Below are 22,512 nucleotides of genomic sequence, written 5' to 3'. Positions count from 1 at the left end.
TATTATAGTAGTTATATTCTTGTGCATAGGAGCAGTATTATAGTAGTTATATTCTTCTATGTAGGGAGCAGTATTATAGTAGTTATATTCTTGTATACAGGGGCAGTATTATAGTAGTTATATTCTTGTACATAGGGGCAGTATTATAGTAGTTATATTCTTGTATGTAGGGAGCAGTATTATAGTAGTTATATTCTTGTATACAGGGGCAGTATTATAGTAGTTATATTCTTGTACATAGGAGCAGTATTATAGTAGTTATATTCTTGCATGTAGGGAGCAGTATGATAGTAGTTATATTCTGGTATATAGGGCAGTATTATAGTACCGTAGTTATATTCTTGTACATAGGGGCAGTATTATAGTATTTATATTCTTGTACATAGGGAGCAGTATTATAGTAGTTATATTCTTGTATATAGGGGCAGTATTATAGAACCAGTAGTTATATTCTTGTACATACGGGCAGTATTATAGTAGTTATATTCTTATACATAGGAGCAGTATTATAGTATTTATATTCTTGTACATAGGGGCAGTATTATAGTAGTCATATTATTGTACATAGGTGCAGTATTATAGTAGTTATTTTCTTGTATATAGGGGGCAGTATTATAGTAGTTATATTCTTGTACATAGGAGCAGTATTATAGTAGTTATATTCTTGTACATAGGGGCAGTATTATAGTAGTTATATTCTTGTACATAGGAGCAGTATTATAGTAGTTATATTCTTGTATGTATGGAGCAGTATTATAGTAGTTATATTCTTGTATACAGGGGCAGTATTATAGTAGTTATATTCTTGTATGTATGGAGCAGTATTATAGTAGTTATATTCTTGTACATAGGGGCAGTATTATAGTAGTTATATTCTTGTACATAGGAGCAGTATTATAGTAGTTATATTCTTGTATGTATGGAGCAGTATTATAGTAGTTATATTCTTGTATATAGGGGCAGTATTATAGTCGTTATATTCTTGTACATAGGAGCAGTATTATAGTAGTTATATTCTTGTACATAGGGGCAGTATTATAGTAGTTATATTCTTGTACATGGGGGCAGTATTATAGTAGTTATATTCTTGTACATAGGGGCAGTATTATAGTAGTTATATTCTTGTGCATAGGACCAGTATTATAGTAGTTATATTCTTGTATGTAGGGAGCAGTATTATAGTAGTTATATTCCTGTATGTAGGGAGCAGTATTATAGTAGTTATATTCTTGTATGTAGGGAGCAGTATTATAGTAGTTATATTCTTGTATACAGGGGCAGTATTATAGTAGTTATATTCTTGTACATAGGGGCAGTATTATAGTAGTTATATTCTTGTACATAGGAGCAGTATTATAGTAGTTATAGTCTTGTATGTAGGGAGCAGTATTATAGTAGTTATATTCTTGTATACAGGGGCAGTATTATAGTAGTTATATTCTTGTACATAGGAGCAGTATTATAGTAGTTATATTCTTGCATGTAGGGAGCAGTATGATAGTAGTTATATTCTGGTATATAGGGCAGTATTATAGTAGTTATATTCTTGTACATAGGGAGCAGTATTATAGTAGTTATATTCTTGTATATAGGGGCAGTATTATAGTACCGGTAGTTATATTCTTGTACATATGGGCAGTAGTATAGTAGTTATATTCTTATACATAGGAGCAGTATTATAGTATTTATATTCTTGTACATAGGAAGCAGTATTATAGTAGCTATATTCTTGTACATAGGAAGCAGTATTATAGTAGCTATATTCTTGTACATAAGGGACAGTATTATAGTAATTATATTCTTGCCCATAGGGGCAGTATTATAGTAGTTATACTCTTGTACATAGGAGCAGTATTATAGTAGTTATATTCTTGTACATAGGAGCAGTATTATAGTAGTTATATTCTTGCTCATAGGGGCAGTATTATAGTATTTATATTATTTTACATAAAGGCAGAATAATATTAGTTTTATTTATGAATTTATGAGCACAGGCAGTATCTTTATAGTACTTTTTTTGTTTATAGGATTCTGTTCTTGTCCACATTGATTGGTTATATGTGACGTATAATTTGCTTCATTGGGTGCTGTATCCTAGTAGTTTGTATAAGGAATACAGTTGTCAATCTGAGCTATGCAAATGTGCGCCTATAATTTTGTTTCTGCCTTTGCGTTTGCTAGACTTTGAACAAATACATCAACTTTCTGTAGAACAAATATTACGATAAATTATTTTATTAGTTTATTAGTTATGGCAGAGCTTTTCCAAACTTCAGAAACTATGGCTTTGGCTAAAATATTTTTAATGCCTGTAGGTGACGCTGCGATGAGAAATCAGTACACTGACCATATGTCTCTGCAACACTGACATCTGCTGATTAAAACATCGAACTACTCTCAACCTCAACCCAACCCAACCTGGGGGAAAAAAAAAAAAAAGTAGTCGATGTAATAAATTGTAGGCTGACTTTTTTGCAACAAAATGCATTGCAAAGGTGACTGTTTAACATGCACTTGTATAGGAAAAACAGCCTCTTAGCCTGGAGAATACTGTACATAGGGATACGTGACCTTCTATTTAAGCTGCCTGAAGTTGCGTTATGGAAGATAACAGCGAGACGGAACTATAAAAAAAATAAAAAAAAAAAAAAAAAACTCGCGATCATGAATATTAAGTGAGATGAATAAAACCAACAAGACTTTGAACAGGACCGTGATTTATTAGCGCTGATTTGCTTGTAAATTATGACACAAAGTCTTCATTTTAGCTGCTCAGGAACATGTGCGCATTTCAGCTTGCTGGACACATCCTGCAGAACTTGACATCTGCTACTGAATTCATGCTAGTATTCCTGGCGCCAGCTCCCTTATGCATGGCTATTGAGGTTACACTCTTGTTAGGGGGGCTCGCTCCATCCCTTGACATTCATTTTCCTTAATGCCGTTCACATACTTTATTCTTTTGACTCTTACAAATGTTTTTTTTTTTTTTTCTTTTTTTTCTTTCTACCAAAGGTTAGTTTTGATTTCTCTTTAATAAAGCAGAGGACGTCCAGCTGCCGCTCCTCTAAATACTTTCATCTGATAAATAGTGTTCCGTGAGTCAAGAGGTTTCATTAATATATGGATGAAGTTCTTGGCGCAGAGAGTTCGGATTTCCCCGGTGCTAAGTGTTAATGTTTTATCAAACAGTATTCACCGCTGTAATCTACATGGTCAACCACAATGTGTTAATCGGAATTGATTTTCTCTGTCATGTTTGGATGTGAACGGGCAATGCGTCGGGCGTCCATTGACATCGTCACCTTTGTGTTAGTACATTGTCTTTGTAAATTATGGCGCGGTGGACGGGAGAACAAGCGTGGCATTCGCAGGAACGAAAAAAACAAAAACGTTAACTTTCTGAATCAAGATTATTCCCAGAAATACTCAAGATGTAGTCTTACCATGATGTAGAAATATACACTATTTTGTGAGAAGTGTTGTGTCTTAATGATTGAATTCAGGTTTTTTATTCAGTTTCATTGTACACTGTGTGCAGAATTATTAGGCAAGTTGTATTTTGATCCCATGATACTTTTTATACACGTTGTCCTACTCCAAGCTGTTCAGGCTGAGAGCCAACTACCAATTCAGTAAATCAGGTGATGTGCATCTCTGTAATGAGGAGGGGTGTTGTCTAATGACATCTACACCCTATATACGGTGTGCTTAATTATTAGGCAACTTCCTTTCCTTTGGAAAAAGGGGTCAGAAGAGAGATTTGACGGCTCTGAAAAGTCCAAACTTGTGAGATGTCTTGCAGAGGGATGCAGCAGTCTTGAAATTGCCAAACTTTTGAAGGGTGATCACCGAACAATCAAGCGTTTCCTGGCAAATAGCCAACAGGGCCGCAAGAAGCGTGTTGGACAAAAAAGGCGCAAAATAACTGCCCATGAATTGAGGAAAATCAAGCGTGAAGCTGCCAAGATGCCATTTGCCACCAGTTTTGCCGTATTTCAGAGCTGCAACGTTACTGGAGTAACAAAAAGCACAAGGTGTGCGATACTCAGGGACACGGCCAAGGTGAGGAAGGCTGAAAAACGACCACCTTGGAACAAGAAACATACCGTATATACTCGAGTATAAGCCGACCCGAGTATAAGCCAACCCCCTAATTTTGCCACAAAAAAACTGGGAAAACTTATTGACTCGAGTATAAGCCTAGGGTAGGAAATGCAGCAGCTACCGGTGAATTTCAAAAATAAAAATAGATGCTCTGCACCGTTCATTATGGCCCCATAGATGCTCCTTATAAAGCTGTGCCATATATAATGCTCTGCACCGTTCATTATGGCCCCATAGATGTTCCATATAAAGCTGTGCCATATAGAATGCTCTGCACCGTTGATTATTGCCCCATAGTTGCTCCTTAAAATGCTGTGCCATATATAATGCTGCTGCTGCAATAAAAAAAAAAATCACATACTCACCTCTCTTCGCTCAGGACGCCGGCGCTTTCAATATTTACCTGCTCCTCGTGCGGCTCTGTCTCCAGCACTGACGCTCAGCAGAGGGCGCGCACTGACTACGTCACCGCGCCCTCTGACCTGAGCGTCACTGCCAGAGGACGCTAGAGACAGAGCCGCATCGGAGCGAGGAGCAGGTAAATATCGTGCAGCGCTCCCCTCCCCGTATACTTACATTTCTGTAATGAGCGGTACCATGTGACCGCACAATACAGGAAAAAGATGCAGCGCTGGAAGAAGCAGGGACTGCAGTGACCGCGCCGGGAGTAGGTAAGTATAACTAGACAGCCCCCGCTGCCCCTCCCCTGCTGACCCCGGGTATGACTCGAGTATAAGCCGAGAGGGGGACTTTCAGCCCAAAAAAATGGGCTGAAAATCTCGGCTTATACTCGAGTATGTACGGTAAGATAAAACGTCAAGACTGGGCCAAGAAATATCTTCAGACTGACTTTTCAAAGGTTTTATGGACTGATGAAATGAGAGCGACTCTTGATAGGCCAGATGGATGGGCCGGAGGCTGGATCAGTAAAGGGCAGAGAGCTCCACTCCGACTCAGACGCCAGCAAGGTGGAAGTGGGGGACTGGTATGGGCTGGTATCATCAAAGATGAACTGGTGGGACCTTTTCGGGTTGAGGATGGAGTGAAGCTCAACTCCCAGACCTACTGCCAGTTTCTGGAAGACAACTTCTTCAAGCAGTGGTACAGGAAGAAATGGGTATCGTTCAAGAAAAACATGATTTTCATGCAGGACAATGCTCCATCACATGCCTCCAACTACTCCACACGTAGCTGGCCAGTAAAGGTCTCAAAGAAGAAGAAATAATGACATGGCCCCCTAGTTCACCTGATCTGAACCCCATAGAGAACCTGTGATCCCTCATAAAATGTGAGATCTACAGAGATGGAAAACAGTCCACCTCTCGGAGCAGTGTCTGGAGGCTGTGGTGGCTGCTGCACGCAATGTTGGTCGTAAACAGATCAAGCAACTGACAGAATCTATGGATGGAAGGCTGCTGAGTATCATCATAAAGAAAGGTGGCTATATTGGTCTCTAATTTTTTGGGGTTTTGTTTTTGCATGTCAAAAATGTTTATTTCTAAATATTGTGCAGTTTATATTGGTTTACCTGGTGAAAATAAACAAGTGAGATGGGAATATATTTGGTTTTTATTAAGTTGCCTAATAATTCTGCACAGTAATAGTTACCTGCAAAAACAGATATCCTCCTAAGATAGCCAAATCTAAAATAACCCCACTCCAACTAACAAAAACATTAAGCTTTGATATTTATGAGTCTTTTGGGTTGATTGAGAACATAGTTGTTGATCAATGATAAAAGTAATCCTCTAAATTACAACTTGCCTAATAATTAAGCACACAGTGTATAACCTCAGACTGCTCACCCCTGGTGTATAACATCGGGCCCCATGCCCCCATTGTATAACATCCGACCCCATTGCACCCAGTGTACAACGTCCAGCCCCATTGCACACAGTGTATAACATATGACCCTATTGCCCCCTGGTGTATAACATCTGGCCCCATTGCCCCAGTGTATAAAATCTGACCTCATTGCCCCCAATGTATAACATTCAGCCCCTTACCCCTAGTGTATAATATCTAACCCCATTGTCCTGGGTGTATAACAGTCAGCGCCAATGTATAATATCTAACTTCATTTTAATGGGTATATAACATTCAGCCCGCACCTCCAGTGTATAATATCTGACCCCATCGTCCTATGTGTATATCATTCAACCCCCCCACTCCCAGTGTATAATATCTGACCCCATTGCCCCCAGTGTATAACATTCAGCCCACCGCCCCAATGTATAATATCTAACCCCATTGCCCCCAGTGTATAACATTCAACCCCCCACCTCCAGTGTATAATATCTGACCGCATCGTCCTATGTGTATAACATTCAGCCCCCGACTCCCAGTGTATAATATCTGACCCCATTGCCCCCCAAGTGTATAACATTCAGCTCCCCGCTCCCAGCTTCAACAGTGTCCAAGGATGGTGTTAATGTAAAAAATATTTGACACAGTTGGAGACTGCTGCACATGAGCCGGGGGCTCTACCCAAGCAATGGAATGATATTCACCTTCCTTTCATATAGCGTAAATGCCATAGTGATACAACCAGTAATTTAAGACTTATAAAACTTTATAAAAAACTTAGCATTTTGTTTTTTCACCAGTTGCGGTCAGTCAATCATTTCTGCCTTACTTTTGGTTGTCTACTGTGGGTTTGTTACAGAATTCTAGAGCAATAATATGATAGCTTTGTTTAATTCTTTGGCACATGTGATGCTATTTAGGCAGGGAGATTTGGGGTTAATTCTGGCCTTATTTTAATATTTATTCTCTGCTGTCAGCCCTGGGTGGAGCAGTTCACTATATTATTCCTGAATCACTGTTTCCCACTGCCAGTTGTAAGTTCTGCCTTACCTGGTCCACTCCCCTGTTCTCAGCTTCTCTTCTTCCAGTGAATATTCCAGTTTCAGACCACTGCTCATTTTTTTTAATTTTGGGACTCTTCTTTTGCGTGACAATTTTGTCCCTCATCCAGATTCTCTCTCTAGATGTGAACCAATTATCTGATCATTCCTGCCAGAGTGCTTCACTGGCCAACAGTACTATGTGGACTCAAAGCAGGGCTTTTGTTTAGGTCCATGTCTCTGTACTTGGATTAAAGGTGAAGGCCAGGGTCCCCCTGAGACATGAGGGATAAAGTTTAACCGAAAAAAATAGGAGCATGTACACACTGACAGACAAAACCTAAGACAGAAACAAAATTAACATATACCCTGTTGTATGTACATAAATAAGTAAAAAAAAAGCTGGCCTTGTTCTAATGACTATTGAACCAATGCACATAGAGCCGAGTCCACGGATCTAAGGGATGCAGACTTTTTCCAGCATGGAGCACCAGTTATATTAATCTTATTGTTGTGTTTTACTGGAGATTTGCTTGCTGTGTTTCATTAGAGATTTCCTTGCCTGTCAGTTCAGCCTCAGGAATCAATGTTTCCATTCAATGACAGTAAGCCGAGGAAGACTTGCAGGCTGATCTTTGGCATACATAATGGTACCGTCACACATAACGATTTCTTTAACGATATCGTTGCTTTTTATGACGTAGCAACGATATCGTTAACAAAATCGTTATGTGTGACAGCGACCAACTATCAGGCCCCTGCTGTGAGATCGTTGGTCGCTGCGAATGATCAGGACCTTTTGTTTGGTCGCTGGATCACCCGCTGTCATCGCTGAATCGGCGTGTGTGACGTCACCGCTGTGCTCTGCTTTACGGCCGGCGCTCACAGTCAGTGCGGGAAGCTGACGACGAGGGACCTGACCAGACACCGGAATGTAAGTATGTAGTGTTTTTTTTTTTTTTACATTTACAATGCTAACCAGGGTAAACATCGGGTTACTAAGCGCGGTCCTGCGCTTAGTAACCTGATGTTTACCCTGGTTACCCGGGGACTTCGGCATCGTTGGTCGCTGGAGAGAGCTGTCTGTGTGACAGCTCTCCAGCGACCACACAACGACTTACCAACGATCACGGCCTGGTCGTACCGCTGGTCGTGATTGTTGGTAAATCGTTTAGTGTAACGGTACCTTAAGGCCAGACCCAAGATTGGTAATCTGGTAAGGCAATCATCTTTTTATTACTCTCCTCAGTGTCTCAGGGGCATCAAGCCATTGTTCTCCCAGTCACTAGTCCCATTGTGTGGATGGTGATAGTGAACCCAGTGGAGCCGTCGCCACAGGGGGTCTCACATGCAGTCTTGGGTGATGGGGCTTGGTCTGAGGAAAATACCTCCACCAAAGCAGATACCTTTGGGGGGGTGTGAACACTTCTTTCATTCACGGGGCTGACCGTAGGGAGGGAGGACGATAAACCACATGTTTAGTGAGTTGGTGGTGCAGTGACCCTGTGTGGATGGCCTATGGATATGGGAGGTCATGATATCTATTGCCTAGATGTGTGGAACTATCTTAAGGATTATTATTGCCAGCTGGAGCGGGAGACGTGCTATGGTTGTGGTATGAAGCATGGACTGTGACTACAGACTATACTGGAGGGAGATAAAAAAGCTGTGGGCCAACCAAAAGTTGGGAGACCGTGAGTATCGCCTGGTACAGGGGCAGTGAACTATTGGCCCCAGGATGGGATCTTGTGGACTAAAAAATAGTTGCATCGTTTACCTAACTAGGTGATTATTACAACCAACCACCTCAGATCTTCACAAAGCTCTCCCTTAAGTGTCAAGATGTACCCAAATCGGGTTGCTGCTAATTTCTAGCATTAAAACCTTTCTATGTGTCAAAGTGATGTTAATGTGAATAAGGGCTGACCAGGATTGCATCAGAAATATGGATACCCAGCAAATTGGAATCTATATAAATGTAATCTCCAGCTCAAAGAATGGATGGCCACACATTTACTTGAACTTCTGGTTTCTGCACTCAGTGCAGGCAAGGGTGCAGCCTCCCTTTCTTTGAGCTGGACCCTACATTTATAAAGCTTCCCATGGCTGGATATCCATATTCAGGACCTGGTTCTGCTCGGCCGTTATTCACATTGATATCACTTTGACACATAGTAAAGTTTTAATACTAAAGGTTAGGACCATCTCGATTTGGGTACACCTTGACGCTGGTGGCATGGCTTTTATTCCTTTTTTTTTAATAAAGAATTTTCACTTAGTGTCCTATGTCATTTATACGTACTGTTGCTTTTACTTAGAGCAGGATATATGTTCATTTAGTTTTTGTCTTAAGTTTTGTCTGATAGATGGAGTGACTGGCGCAAAACCTGTCCATAGAAGCAATATTTAGAGCGACCATGAACAGAGCCACTTTACAGAGTCATTGCAGAATCATCCTCCCCTGTTCCAAATCTTCTGGATTTTTTAATACATTTACAGGTACTACTAATTGTGGCAATAGGTACATTTCCTAGATGGAAGCATTATTATAAATCATGCTTTTGGGGTTTTAATTCCTTGTTGCATCATCTGCTAATGATGGGCTTCATGCACCTTTGGTGAGGCCGAGATGCCATTTTCGTTAGTTTGTTTTGTACATTTTTATGTTGAACCAAAACTAAAAAAGCAAAAATGCAAAGTCTAATTTCCATTAGTTGATATTCAGTTAATTTTATTTGAAAATGACTTATCAGCTTCAAGTTATTTTCAGTGACCAGTATGGGTTTTTCTTACTTGAACAGAAGGGTACCAACAATTTTGTCCATGTCTGTATCTCTGCCCCCTTCCTCCTTGATTGATAGCATCAGGTTTAGAGGAGATCTTCCAAATGCATTGATAGTTTGAGGACTGTGCAGAAGTCATGTCAGCCAGGCTAGAGCGTAGGCGCATGCTAAGAAAAAGCTTTCATGTCTGCTACTTCCATGCCATTCTGTTCATGCACCGGCTCGCAACCTATTAGCGCATGCACAAGATTTCAATGGAGACACTGCTCGCGCCTGTAAAGCCAGTGCTGTCAATCAAGAAAGAGGTCGACGAAACTGCTTGGCCACATAAAGAATGCATTGATCAGCTCATTGATTAAAACACTAGAGGCTCAATTCGTCAAAGCTTTCACTCCAGAAATCTGACGTAAAATTTTTGAAAAGATGCAAAATTTAGGCACAACTCAAAGTTGTGCCAAATTTTTGTGACTTTTGGTGTTTTCACGCCGGTTTCTACCAGTTTGGACAAAATGGGTGGAGCTGGGGTGGGACTGTTGCCCATCAAATTCATGATGAGTGGCGGCATTTGTGGCAGGATTTGTGGTGAGCCACACACAGAAGTGTACACCACTAGACTAACGCTCCTGGAGTCAAATGGCTGAATCAGGAGTGTCAGACTCCAGCGCACCCCCCATGAACCATGCCAGTCTTGATGAATCAGGCCCTAAAAGGGCAATTTTTAATTAGGACTGAGACCCCTATAAAGGTTTTGAGCTTGTTTTGAGCACTCATAAGAAAACAGCTCTACTTTAGCCGAAAGCGATGGATTTCCATTACCGGACTCCCAGTTTGATCACATGACCTTTAGAACAGCAGAATGTCACATTGTATCTACAGCACAGTGGCTACAACGTTGCAAACTGCTACAATCACACAGTTCATCCAATCATCCCAGCTTCCTCTTTATTCATCCATTTCTTTCTCCTTAAGTTCTGTACAATGTATTTGTCTCTCAAACCCGGGCTTTCACCTTCAGTGACTCCTTTGTAAGGGTCCATTGGGGTACAAAGATTTATTGTATATGCAGTAAGCCATTCATACACAAAGACACCTGTGCAAGCCAGTTGGCTTCCGTCAAATCTTGTTTAACATTTAATTATGAATATAATTAGCATGAGTTAGGAGACAGGCCAAGCATCTGCAAGAAAATTTAGGATGGGGAAAAAAAAAATGAAATCACACGAGAAATTGCAGGTTTAGCTTTTTTGCTATTTTTTAATTTTAGTTCTTTTTTTTTGCATTATTCTACATATTTTCTATAAATATGTAGTTCTGTGAGTGATCTTTATTTAAGTAACAAGCTGGGGGAAATTTCTGTCATCATTTTTAGTTAATTAGTGAAAATCCGTCTGCGATTATGCTGAAAAATTCAGTGTTACCAGCCTGCTTGGTATATCAGTGAATATTATAAAGTTTCTCAAAAAATATTTATCGATACTTTATTCAAATGCTTTTTTTGTATCATGGGCTCAGTTATTTCAAAGCAAATATATATATATATATATATATATATATATATATATATATATAGATATAGATATCTATATATATATATATATATATATATATATATTTTTTTTTTTTTCAAAATAATTTAGAATGTGCTAAAAATAACAAGGGTTTCCATTTATATGCGATAATCTGTCTTTATAAGTTCATCAAATATGGGATTATCTCTTCATTTTCATATGAATAATGACACTATGCACATGTCAGGGGATGAAGACATTTACAAAATGGAAATAAAAAGGCCCATATGGCAATTAATTAGGTAGAAATCTGCCTATTTCTCTGCATTGAGCATCCATATGTGTATGTGCATCCATTCTGCTCGATCCCAGGTAATAATGGCTGTGGGAAGATGTGCCTGGTGCATAAAATTAAAGCTGCTGTCACTTTAAAGAGCACCCATTTGCCCTGCAGACATGTCTGTTCTAGAATCTGCTTGTATTCCCCATAATATTAGCAATATTGGAACATTTAAAAAAAACAAAACTCTGATTTAGGCTGTTCGCTCGTCGTTATACTCTAGGAAATTTTTGAAAAAAAATTGTCAATTTGATGTCACTCTAAGGCCTCTTTCACACGTCAGTGTCTCCGGTACGTGTAGTGACAGTTTTCTCACGTACCGGAGACACTGACACACATAGACACATTCAAATGAATGGGTCTATGCACATGTCTCCGTGTTTTCACGGACCGTGTGTCCGTGTTGAAAACACGGAGACATGTCAGTTTTTCTCCGGCAACACGGTACGCAAAGCGTCCCGCACACGTGCACACGGAGAACAGTGTGCACTCTCCTCCGTGTGCACGTACCGCCCGAAGGAGAGACAGTGCTACAGTAAGCGCTGTCCCCCCAGCTCCAGCGATGTCTCCTCTCAGCGCCGGCAGCCTGTGCTGTGTGAGCGGTCACGTGGTCCTGCTCATTACAGTGAGGAATATGCGCATATTCATCACTGTAATGAGCAAGACTATGTGACCGCTCACACAAGACAGGCTGCCGGCGCTGAGAGCATACATCGCAGGAGCTGGGTGTTGGTGAGTATTTCCTGGCAAGCGGGGGAAAAGGGGCACACAGGGGATGGGAGGCGGGAGGGGACGCACAAACTTTATTTTTAAGGGAAAAAAAAAGATTTTTCATTCCTTCTCTCCAGCGAACGCTGCTGGGAAGAAGGGATGAATACCGGCTTCAGCACGGCACGCAGGGGACAGCGCTTAACTGTAGCGCTGTCACCTGCACGGTCCGTGTGGTCCTCAGTCGGCACATGGGCGGCACACGGCTGCCGCACGTGTGCCACACTGATGTGCTACGTAAGCCCACGGACACGGATAATTCCGGTACCGATTTCTCCGGTACTGGAATTATCTGGACATATGAAAGAGGCCTAAAATGCGGAAACATGAAAAGAATGGTTGCACTCACCATCCCTTGAAAAATTGTTTATTCAGCAAAAATAAAAACATTGATGTACGAGAGTTATGAAGACATAATGAAAGACAGACTTTTCATTTCTACGACACGTTGAAGAGCAGGAATGAGCAAAACGGCCATCGTCCAATATGTGTTCATAATTTTCTTGCATCCGTGTTTTAGTTTTTGCTGATAAAAGGATCTTTCAAGGGATGGTAAGTGCCACCTTTCTTTTCCATGTTTGCACATTTTTGGATTCACTCTATTGTGGTGTTGCACCCCAGGTTCCTACTGTCTGGTGGAATAATACATCCATAAGTAACAGGAAATTGAGGCGGACTTTTGGTATATGGTGCTGGTATCTTTGCCATTTTTTCAATTTGAGGTCACTATTTGCTTTTGTCAAATCAGTCTTGATAGCATCTAATAATGCTAACTTGTGTAGGTGTTGCTGTGATGGAGTGTGAAAATTGGGGTAAGAGATGATCTCCATACTGTTGAGTACTTATTGTATATTTTGTTCAGAATGTACAGTACCAGTCAAATGTTTGGACCCCCTGTTCATGCAACGGTTTTCCTCCTTCTTATTGGAATATGCACATTATAAATTCAGACTGAAGGCAGCAAAATCATGAAGTAATACATATATCGTAAATGTGAATGAAGAAAACCATAATATGTATTAAACCTTAGTGTTCCAATGACTGCTTTATAGCCCCTTGGCATTCTCTCAAGCAGTTTCATTAGGTTGTCAACTGAAATTACTTTCCAACAGTCTTGAATGAGTTCCCGAGGTGTTGAGAACTTGTTGGCTGTTTTGCATTCACTCTGCACCCAATTCATCCCAAATCATCTCAGTTGGATTGAGATCAGGTGATTATGTAGAGCAGGTCATCTGATGTAGCCTCCATCCCTTCTTCTTGGTCACATAGCCCATGTATGACCTTAAGGTGTTTTTGGTCATTGTCCTGTTGCAAGAGAAATGTTGGTTCCACTAAGTTCAAACCATATTGGATTATGGTCATTGGAGAATACTGTAGTTACCATGCTTGGTAAATGTGCCTTAACTTTGGAATAAATCACCAACCCCACCACCAGCAAAGGACCCGGACGCCATCCTACCTCCCCCTCCATTCTTCAAGTCGGACACCATATATGTAGAAACCATTCGCTCAACTTGGTGGTTGGTACCAAAAATCTTTCATTTCAGACCACAGTAAAGATTTCCATTGATCTAATATCCTTTCCTTGTTTGGATTGGTCCAAACAAGCCTCTTTTTCTTTTTTGTTTTCTTCAAAAGTTTTCTTTTCGCAGCAATTTGACTATGAAGTCCTGATTCTCTCAGTGTCCTTTTGAAAATGGATGTTGAAATGTTTCTGCCATTTGAAGTCTGTGCATCATTTATTAGGGCTGTTTTCTGATGTGCTGCCAATTTTCATTTTTTCGATGAACTTATCCTCTTCAGCAGATCAATAATTTGGTTTTCCTTTCCTGACACTGACCTCAAGAGAGCTAGTTTCACCATAGTGATTGATGGTTTTCAACATTGCATTTGAAGATACCTTCAAGGTTCTAGCATTTTTTTTTATTGATTGAGTTTCCTGTCTTTAAGTAATGATGGACTCTCATTTCTCCTCACTTAGTTGACTGGTTGTTGCCATTTTCTGGCTAAGAACAGTTGTGGAATACGGTTCAGCGATGTATTTACCTGGGTACCTACTCTTTCCATGCAAGACACAGCTGATGGTTGCAAACACTTTTTGAATTCATGACATCTCATTGAAAGCCATTCCCAATGAAGACCTGATGAATCTTGAAATAATGCCATAGAGGTGTAAACTGGTCATCAGAGTATCTGGGGGGTATATGTGAGGACTCTAAGGTTTAACACATGTTATGGTTTGTTTCAAAAGCTTTCTCTATTCCCTTTCAAATATGTGTTCCTTTGCAGTTTTGCGGCCTTCAGTCTGACTCTATAATGTGCACATTTCGATAAGTAAAAGTAAATTAATTGCCTGAAGAGTTGTGCTCAAACTTGCGACTGGTAATGTATCTATATATGTGTAAGATTATGGTTGAGATTTCCCTTTTAGAAAAAAAACTGTTGCAAACAATTCAAACCAATGTAAAGTTTACTTTTCTCTCTTCAGCAGGGACAGAAAGCGTAGAAGCTACAGAACAACCTGGGTGGCGTTAACACGTAAAGGAAGCCTGACATCAGAAAATCTCCTATTAACCTAACCCCATGTGCCGGCAGGCAATGACTTGAAAATTACAATGATATTTTTAGCTAAACTATATGTTTTGTGGGTTTGCTATAGTTATAGATTAAAAACTTGCCTCTGTGTGTGTAAAACCGTTAGCTCGAGTCATCGGAGGGGCACAAATTTTGGCTGATTTACCGAGCCATCTTCTGAAAAATGCCATTTCCCCCATTTATTGAAATGTCAGCGCTAGTAAATTCAGCAAAGAACTTATCTAGTTTTTGAAAATGAAGCAAGGAACACGTTCATGCGATCAGTATTTGGTCAGTATTTTACGTCAGTATTTGTAAACCAAAATCAGGAGTGGAACAATCAGAGGAAAAGTATAATATAAACACGTCATCACTTCTGTATTTTTTACTGACTCCTGGTTTGGCTTACAAATACTGATGTAATATACTGACCAAATACTGAACGTGTGAACGTGGCCTTAGACCTGAATCATGTACAGCACAGTGGTGCTTCAAATCTGAGAGATAAAGAAAAAGAAAGAGATATAAAGATAGTCAGGAAGAGAGATAGCGAGATAGAGAGAGAACGATAGAGATAAAGAGATAGCAAGAGAGAGCTAAAGAGGTAGATGGATAAAGAAAAAGATTGCGAGAGGTGAACAGAGAAAGGTAAAGAAATGAATAGAGAGGGATAAGTATAAAAATAGCGAAAAAGATACAGAAATAGAAAGATAAACAGAAAGATAAAATAGAGAGATAAACAGAGAGATAAAGAGATAGAAAAAGAGGCAGATATAGAGATAAAGAGATACATAAAGTAATTGAGAGGGAGATAAAGATAAATATGGAGAAAGATATATAGACTGTGCGAGAGAGAGAAGGAGAGAGATAGATAGCGAAAAGAGAAAGAAATAGAGAGAAAGATAAAATGCAAGAGAGAAAGATAAAATGCAAGAGAGATAGATAAAAAGAGAGAGTTAAAGAGATAGAAAAAGATCAATAGAAAGTGAGAAAGTGAGAGATAGGCCCGGAGTCACACTAGAGTAGAAGAAGGACGAGTGTTATGCGAGAAAATATTGCATAGCACTCGGACCAGTGATAATCTATGGGGCAGCTCACATCATCGTTCTTTTTCCTCAGGTGTATTCAGCGTGCGAGTGAAATAGCAGCATGCTGCGATTTTACACGTATATCGCCTGAGTCTCGCCAATGCAAGTGTATGGGTGCGAGAAAAAAAATCGGACACCACATGGACCATCAGTGTAGATTGCGAGAAATACGCACTGTGACAGGGTCTACCAAGCTGGGGTACCTCTTTCAGTACCACCCCGTGTTTCAGGAGGTCCACTCTGCTTTGGCTGGAGTCTGAATGAAGGACGCTGGCTGGAATTCCTTGGTTACCTGGGAGCATATAAAAGATCACTGCTTCTCCACGTATTTCCAGTCTGACAACACTTTATTCACAGGACACAGAATATATCACACAGATACAGAGGGCAGGCCAATAGAAAAGCAGCAGGCCAGACATACATTACAATAGCCGCAGGTGGCCGGAGCCTGCCGATATTTACTGTGGGAATTACAAATGTGGGGGGCGGACAGAAGGGGAATATTGTGTCCCCTCTGCCCAGGGGGGCAGCCTGTGGGCTGATGCATCTCACATGGAACCTATTATACATGCATATAACTGCACAACATATTCTGAGTGCTGAGTGGTTACGTAACACGCACGCATTATCCTCATTTCACCCCATTGAGCCATTAAATTCATTTGGGAAAAGCAGTGAGAAGTGTAAAGCCATACGGATGTCATACGGACACATAGATGCGAGGAAATCACATCATCGCATTGCAAACACATTACACGTGAATGGCCATACGGAGAACACTTGTGTGACTCTCGGCAGGGAGACTCAGACTGATTTTTCATATGTTAAGTGTGACCCCAGCCATAAAGTGAGAGAGGCAGATAGGTGGCGAGAGATCATAGAATCCTAGAATATTACAGTCGGAGGGGACCTCCAGGGTGGTCGTGTCCAACCCCTGCTCAATGCACAACCCCCTGATCAATATCAATGAGATATTTGATCATCTTTCATCTCCGAGCCCTATTTAGCCACACAATATGTTATACGTGTGTCCTGCAAATGACACATTGTAAAACAAAGAAAGGAAAACACTAAAATGAATGAAAATAGAAAATATACCACATAGCTAGATGAAACCAATGGTAATATTCCATGATCCTGTGTATATTTTAACCTCATAAAACTGCTGAAAAAAAAGAAGGCATCCTATTCCACAGTACCATAACCTTCAGCCTATCCAGAAGACATCAAACAATAAATGTGGAACTTATTGAAATTACAAGGCGTGAAACCTATCGGAGAAAACAGCGGGTGCGATCTTAGTTACTCAGAGCTGAAATTGCCGTTATTAAAGTCATTATTGTATTCTGACTATTGATTTACCTCATCCATTTAGGACACATCGGAAGCCAAAATCTGAAAAAGTGAGCTCCTAGCTGACGTAGCCAAACCCCAACTGTGCTGGCAGTGCTCAGGCCGAGAGGTATAGGTTACATAGGCATTTGTCATCTGGCAAAGCCACGCACATTAAAAGCATAAAGAATAATATTTCAGGGCGAACAACAAGTATTTGTATGAAAGCACAAACAATGGTGCACAATAAAATGGCCAATATAAAATGGACACTTATCTCTAGAGGCAAGGATCACATGAAATCACGTGATCCGGGCACTGGTCCCATCGGTATCTCACATCTCAAGTCATGTTCTCCGTCGTCTCCACGGACCTAACTTTTACGCAGTATGTAACCTATAACTTTGACACTTCAATTGCCGAACAAGACAAAAAAACCACAAATATTTTTTTTCATAAATAAGTATTGGAGCGTTTTCTGCCAAAGCAGGAAAATAAAACATTTAGAAATGTATGTCAGATGTGGGATGTTTGGAAAATATGTTGAAAGAAAGGTAAAGTGCTGAAATGGAGCGCAATGACCTTAATCCAACTTTCGTGAGGTTTCCAAAAAAGTGTTTCATACACGATAAAACAACATGAGACACATCAGTGGGGACGTTTTACAATAATTTCTATTGAAATTGTATCTCCTTATAATAATACAGTGGCCGTAATAAGTAATCAGTGGTGACTTTTTATAGAAATATTACTACACTGCCTAACTTGCCAACATATTCAGTTTTGACGCCTTTTCATCTTCAATTGGCAATTTACTATACTTGGTAATAAGAGCTCCAAAAAGTTTAGGTTGGGTATTTGTAACTGTCTTATACTTTAAAGGGGTTGTCTGTCGAAAACAAGTAATCCGCTATTTGCAGTAAAGGCGATAACTAGTTGATCGTAGAGGTCCGACCACTGAAACCTGCACTGATCGGCAGAACAGGGCACTTTTCTCCCCATTAGAATGGATGACCACTGATCCATTTATTCCCTATGAGGCTGCCAAGCTCTGCATTAGGCTTTTTATGGCAGCCCCATAAGCAATGAATGAAGCAGGGGTCGGGCGACTTGCCACTCCATTTTATTATGAAGGGATAAAAACTCCATTTGAGTTAAAAATTCACTGTTCTGATGATCGGTGCAGGTCCCAGCGGTTAGTCTCCCAAGATCAGCAAGTTCTCATCCATCCAGTAGAGAGGAAATAACTGGACAACCCCTTTAAAAAGAGTTGCAATGTGGTCAGGAATAATTTCAAATCCAAAAACTCATCTACGGACAGCCTATTTTGAGGTATTGCCCCTCATCAGTGTCGATCAGAGTCTGGCTTTAGTTTCTCTTCTTCAAGGAGAAAGCCAGTTTGCCTACTTTTCTCCTATGGAGCTTTGACTGTAAAACTCCATACTCAGCTGGTCACTTCATGGAGAAACACCACTTCACCCATATTAGTAATCATAACTTTTTATTTTCAAGATCTCCGATTACCATCAATGAATGAAAACACTCTTGTTGAAGGGTGAAAAACTGTTCTAGATTTGTCCTACTAAGTTAGGTGAGGAATCGATGTAATGTGTCAGTCTATGTCATCAAATTAGACTTAGATAGGTTGTCCACTACTTAAACATTGAAGAAGACCTATTCTGAGAATAAGTCATCAAAGTCTGTTTAGTGCGGGTCTGACACCTGGCATGTTCTCAGTGTCGGACAGAGTGGACCAGTTGCGGAGCTGCACGGCGCAGGTTTGTCTCCTGCATAGTGGCCATTCACAGTTGCTGCACATCCGCCACCTCTTCAAATCAATAGTGGGCGGATATGCATTACCCGTCCACTGCCACTATTTCATAGTCTGAGCTGTGCCGTGCAACTCAGTAAATGAGCAGTTCTGTCCATCGCTGACACTGATAACAGCTGATCGGTGGAGGTGCCAGATGTCACACCGCAACTGACCAGACACTAATGACCTATCCTAAGGACTGGCCATCAATGTTAAAGTAGTGGACAACCTCTTTATGCCAATCTGGTGCACATCATGTTCCTGTCCTGAAGTCCAGCTTTACAGCACTTAAAAATGGTATATGTGACAGGTGCCTAACTTTTCATTATATAGTCATTAAGCTTTAGCGAAATGACTCTTGTTATTTCTAGAGCTTTCTGATGACAACCCGCGGGGACGATTAGCAATAAGGAAAGCCACTTATGCCTCTTTCCTCATTGTCTGCTCCTGACACACCAGCCTCTATCTTTACTGATTGCAATTCACTACCCATTAAAATGTACCTCCTTTGCTTATTTTGTTAGAGGTACAACTGAGGTGACTTAAAAGTTACAATTGATTTATGAGTTACAAATTTTCTATGAGTAGTTGTCAGTTTCCTTCCCCCACTCCTTCTAGGAGCATATGCAAAAAATAGGTTGAGAACTGTACCTTGTACTGCTGAACTATTGCCCATCTTTGTCCACATTTAACCTTTTAGGCTACGTTCACATTAGCGTTGCGTCGGGGGCAGCCGCGGCGACGCATGCGTCATGCTCCCCTATATATTTAACATGGGGGACGCATGGACATGCGTTGCTCTTGCGTTTTGTGACACATGCATCACTATGGCGCAACTGTCAGGGCGCAGAGGACGCTGCATGATGCAGTTTTTTCTGCGCCAAAAACCATGAAAAAATGAACGCATGCGTCGCAAAATGCTGTGTTGTGCATGCGTTCACATTTGCGTTGTGCGTTGCATCTGTTTATGCTATATGGGTCTATATGTTGTCTTCGAGTGGTTTTGATATGGGTTGCAGCCGGTCAAGGGTTTTGCTAGCACGCCATGATAAGGTGATGAATTTATATTGTGAAAAAATTGGAATCAGTAACAACATGTTAAAGGTGAATATATTTTTGTACAATAAATCTGTTGTCTTATGAAATAAAGCATCTTTATTCGGTAAACTGCTTGACAAACAGCTGATTTTGGTAGCTACAGGGGAACTTTAGAATTAATGAAGTTGTCCGGAACTTTAACATTGATGGCCTTTCCTCAGGCTAGGATAGGGGGTACAACATCCGGCACCTGCGCATGATCAGCTGTTCCTAATGCCAATGGCTGCTGGAACTGCTCAGCACAGCTAAATCCACTGTATAGTGGCCATGGTCAGGCTCTGCACATTCACTCCCGATTCAATATAATAGGGGACGGACGTTCAGTAACCCGCCACGGCCATTATTCTGCCAACAGAACACTGGAAACTCTTGATCAGCAGAGGTGCCGGGTGTTGCAACCTCATCGATCAGACATCTGTGACCTATCCTAAGTATAGGCCATCAATGTTAAAGTCCTGGACAACCCCTTTAAATATCACCATTCCATTAAATAACTGTCTGTGAAGTATGTGGACCTGACAACCCTCATCTATCCTTCCCCTACCTGCCATTCGGTACTCCGATCCTCACAACTTCTTCCAGCCTCCGGTCTTCTCTTTAGGTGTTCAGATGCTGAATAATCCTTACGCACTTATGTGTTTGCCATTCATCACATCCTACGAGACCACGTGAAGCTTAGTAAGCACCGGAAGACCCAAAGAGAAGACCAAAGATTGGGGGCCAGAGGAAGATCCAAAGTGAAGACCGGAGAATCGGTCCGGAAGCTGCAGTTAGAAGACAGGTGAGTATCATTTTCTAACCCGTTCTCTTCCCTCCACTAATTTTGTTCTTGTGTCTGGAAACACTTCAGAGCATAACAAATGTGTTTTGGAGGCACTTTTGATTCCAACTAAATCGAACCCAAAACAAATTTTAAGAAATTCGCTCAACTCTAAAAACAATAAGGTAAGAGGAACACTCCTCCTCTTTGGGTTTCCATTCATTTAAAAAGTAGCAGACAGAAGAGAAACTACAAAATTAGCTAAAATATTAAATTTTAACTTAAAAAGGTGAAAATTAAAATAAAAATAAAGTAAAAAAAATTAACCAAATATCTGTAATACCCTAAAGCCGTATTGAACAGTAAATAACTTGCAACTGCGCCCTATTCTTGTCGTCTCCGGTAAATTTTACTTCCTGTATCTCACCGAAGCAGGCAAAAACTAAAATTCGTCGACTGCTTTAAATCCGTAATCCTGAATAGAATGGTTCTAAAAAGGAACCGAGGAAAGTAATTATTAGCGTGAAATCATGTGATGTCACATTCCGCTCGTTTTTTCCATTTGTAAAAAAAAAAAATAAAAATAAAAAGACCACTATTACAATTGGAAAAATAATCCCTTGAAAGTAATAATAAAATAAAAAGTAGCAGAAGAATTCTTTATTTTTTTTTCGCACTTTCAAAAAAAATTAAAAAAAAAAAATTGCACTTACTTATTGCTTCCACAAACTGCTCAAAGAAGCTATGTGGGAACAGAGGATCCGGCAGCTCTCGGAAAAACATCTTGAGTGCTCCAGTGACAACGTGTATGTCCTCCCACTGGCTGTCGTCCAAATTCAGCTTCTCTTCTGGGAAAACACGAGGAGAAATGGAACAACTGGTTTTAATGAAACAATTACAAGACACTAATTATTATGTTAATGTTTCCCTACTATCATCAGCAACCGTTAACAGCCTTCTGCACCTAGAGGTTTGGTGCGGTGCTTGTTTTTTTTCTTTTTTTTTTCCAACGCTAGAAAAGGAACGTATTCAATGAAATACCATCTGTAGGAATGCAGCTAACGAAAAAAAAAAATTACAGGAGATACAAAGAGACATGGCATTGACATAACATGTCAGATACATTTATTCCCATAATGCATCGGCATAGAAATTAGAATTACAGCTCGACATGATTCAAAGCCATTTGCTTTTTATTCAGGAGGTCGAGGGGCTCCGTTGCCAAAGCTGAGCAACTCAAGGGACCGACCTAAGGCCTAACGGAGCCAACATGAGACATATGCTAAGTGCGGCAATAGAAAATAAGCTATTACGTTACATATGCTGGCCGTGCAATGTGCTGGGGAATTATAGGTAAAGGCATTGTCACATTTGTTTGTGGCTGACAGCAACATCAACTAGGAAAGTGCACAAGAGGGGAAGGCGGAGGAGGAGGAGGGGGTGCAAATCCTCTTTTTAATGATTTCAATAATGTTTCCGTTTTCAACTCAGCAAG

The 22,512-nt window shown here is 40.5% G+C and overlaps 1 protein-coding gene across 1 annotated transcript in view; it reads right to left on the bottom strand.

Moving 5' to 3' along the window:
* The window catches only part of ARHGAP15 (Rho GTPase activating protein 15), a 696,217-nt gene that overhangs the window by 117,862 nt on the left and 555,843 nt on the right, over positions 1 to 22,512 (bottom strand). Inside the window, exon 13 of the mRNA XM_069732881.1 lies at positions 21,731 to 21,865. Within this exon, the coding sequence (XP_069588982.1) occupies positions 21,731 to 21,865 (135 nt within the window). The remainder of the gene's footprint in view (positions 1 to 21,730; positions 21,866 to 22,512) is intronic.

This window comes from Ranitomeya imitator, chromosome 7, assembly GCF_032444005.1.
Source record: "Ranitomeya imitator isolate aRanImi1 chromosome 7, aRanImi1.pri, whole genome shotgun sequence".
NCBI lineage: Eukaryota > Metazoa > Chordata > Amphibia > Anura > Dendrobatidae > Ranitomeya > Ranitomeya imitator.
The sequence above is the reverse complement of the archived record's forward strand: the minus strand, read 5'-3'. Positions and strand labels throughout refer to the sequence as shown.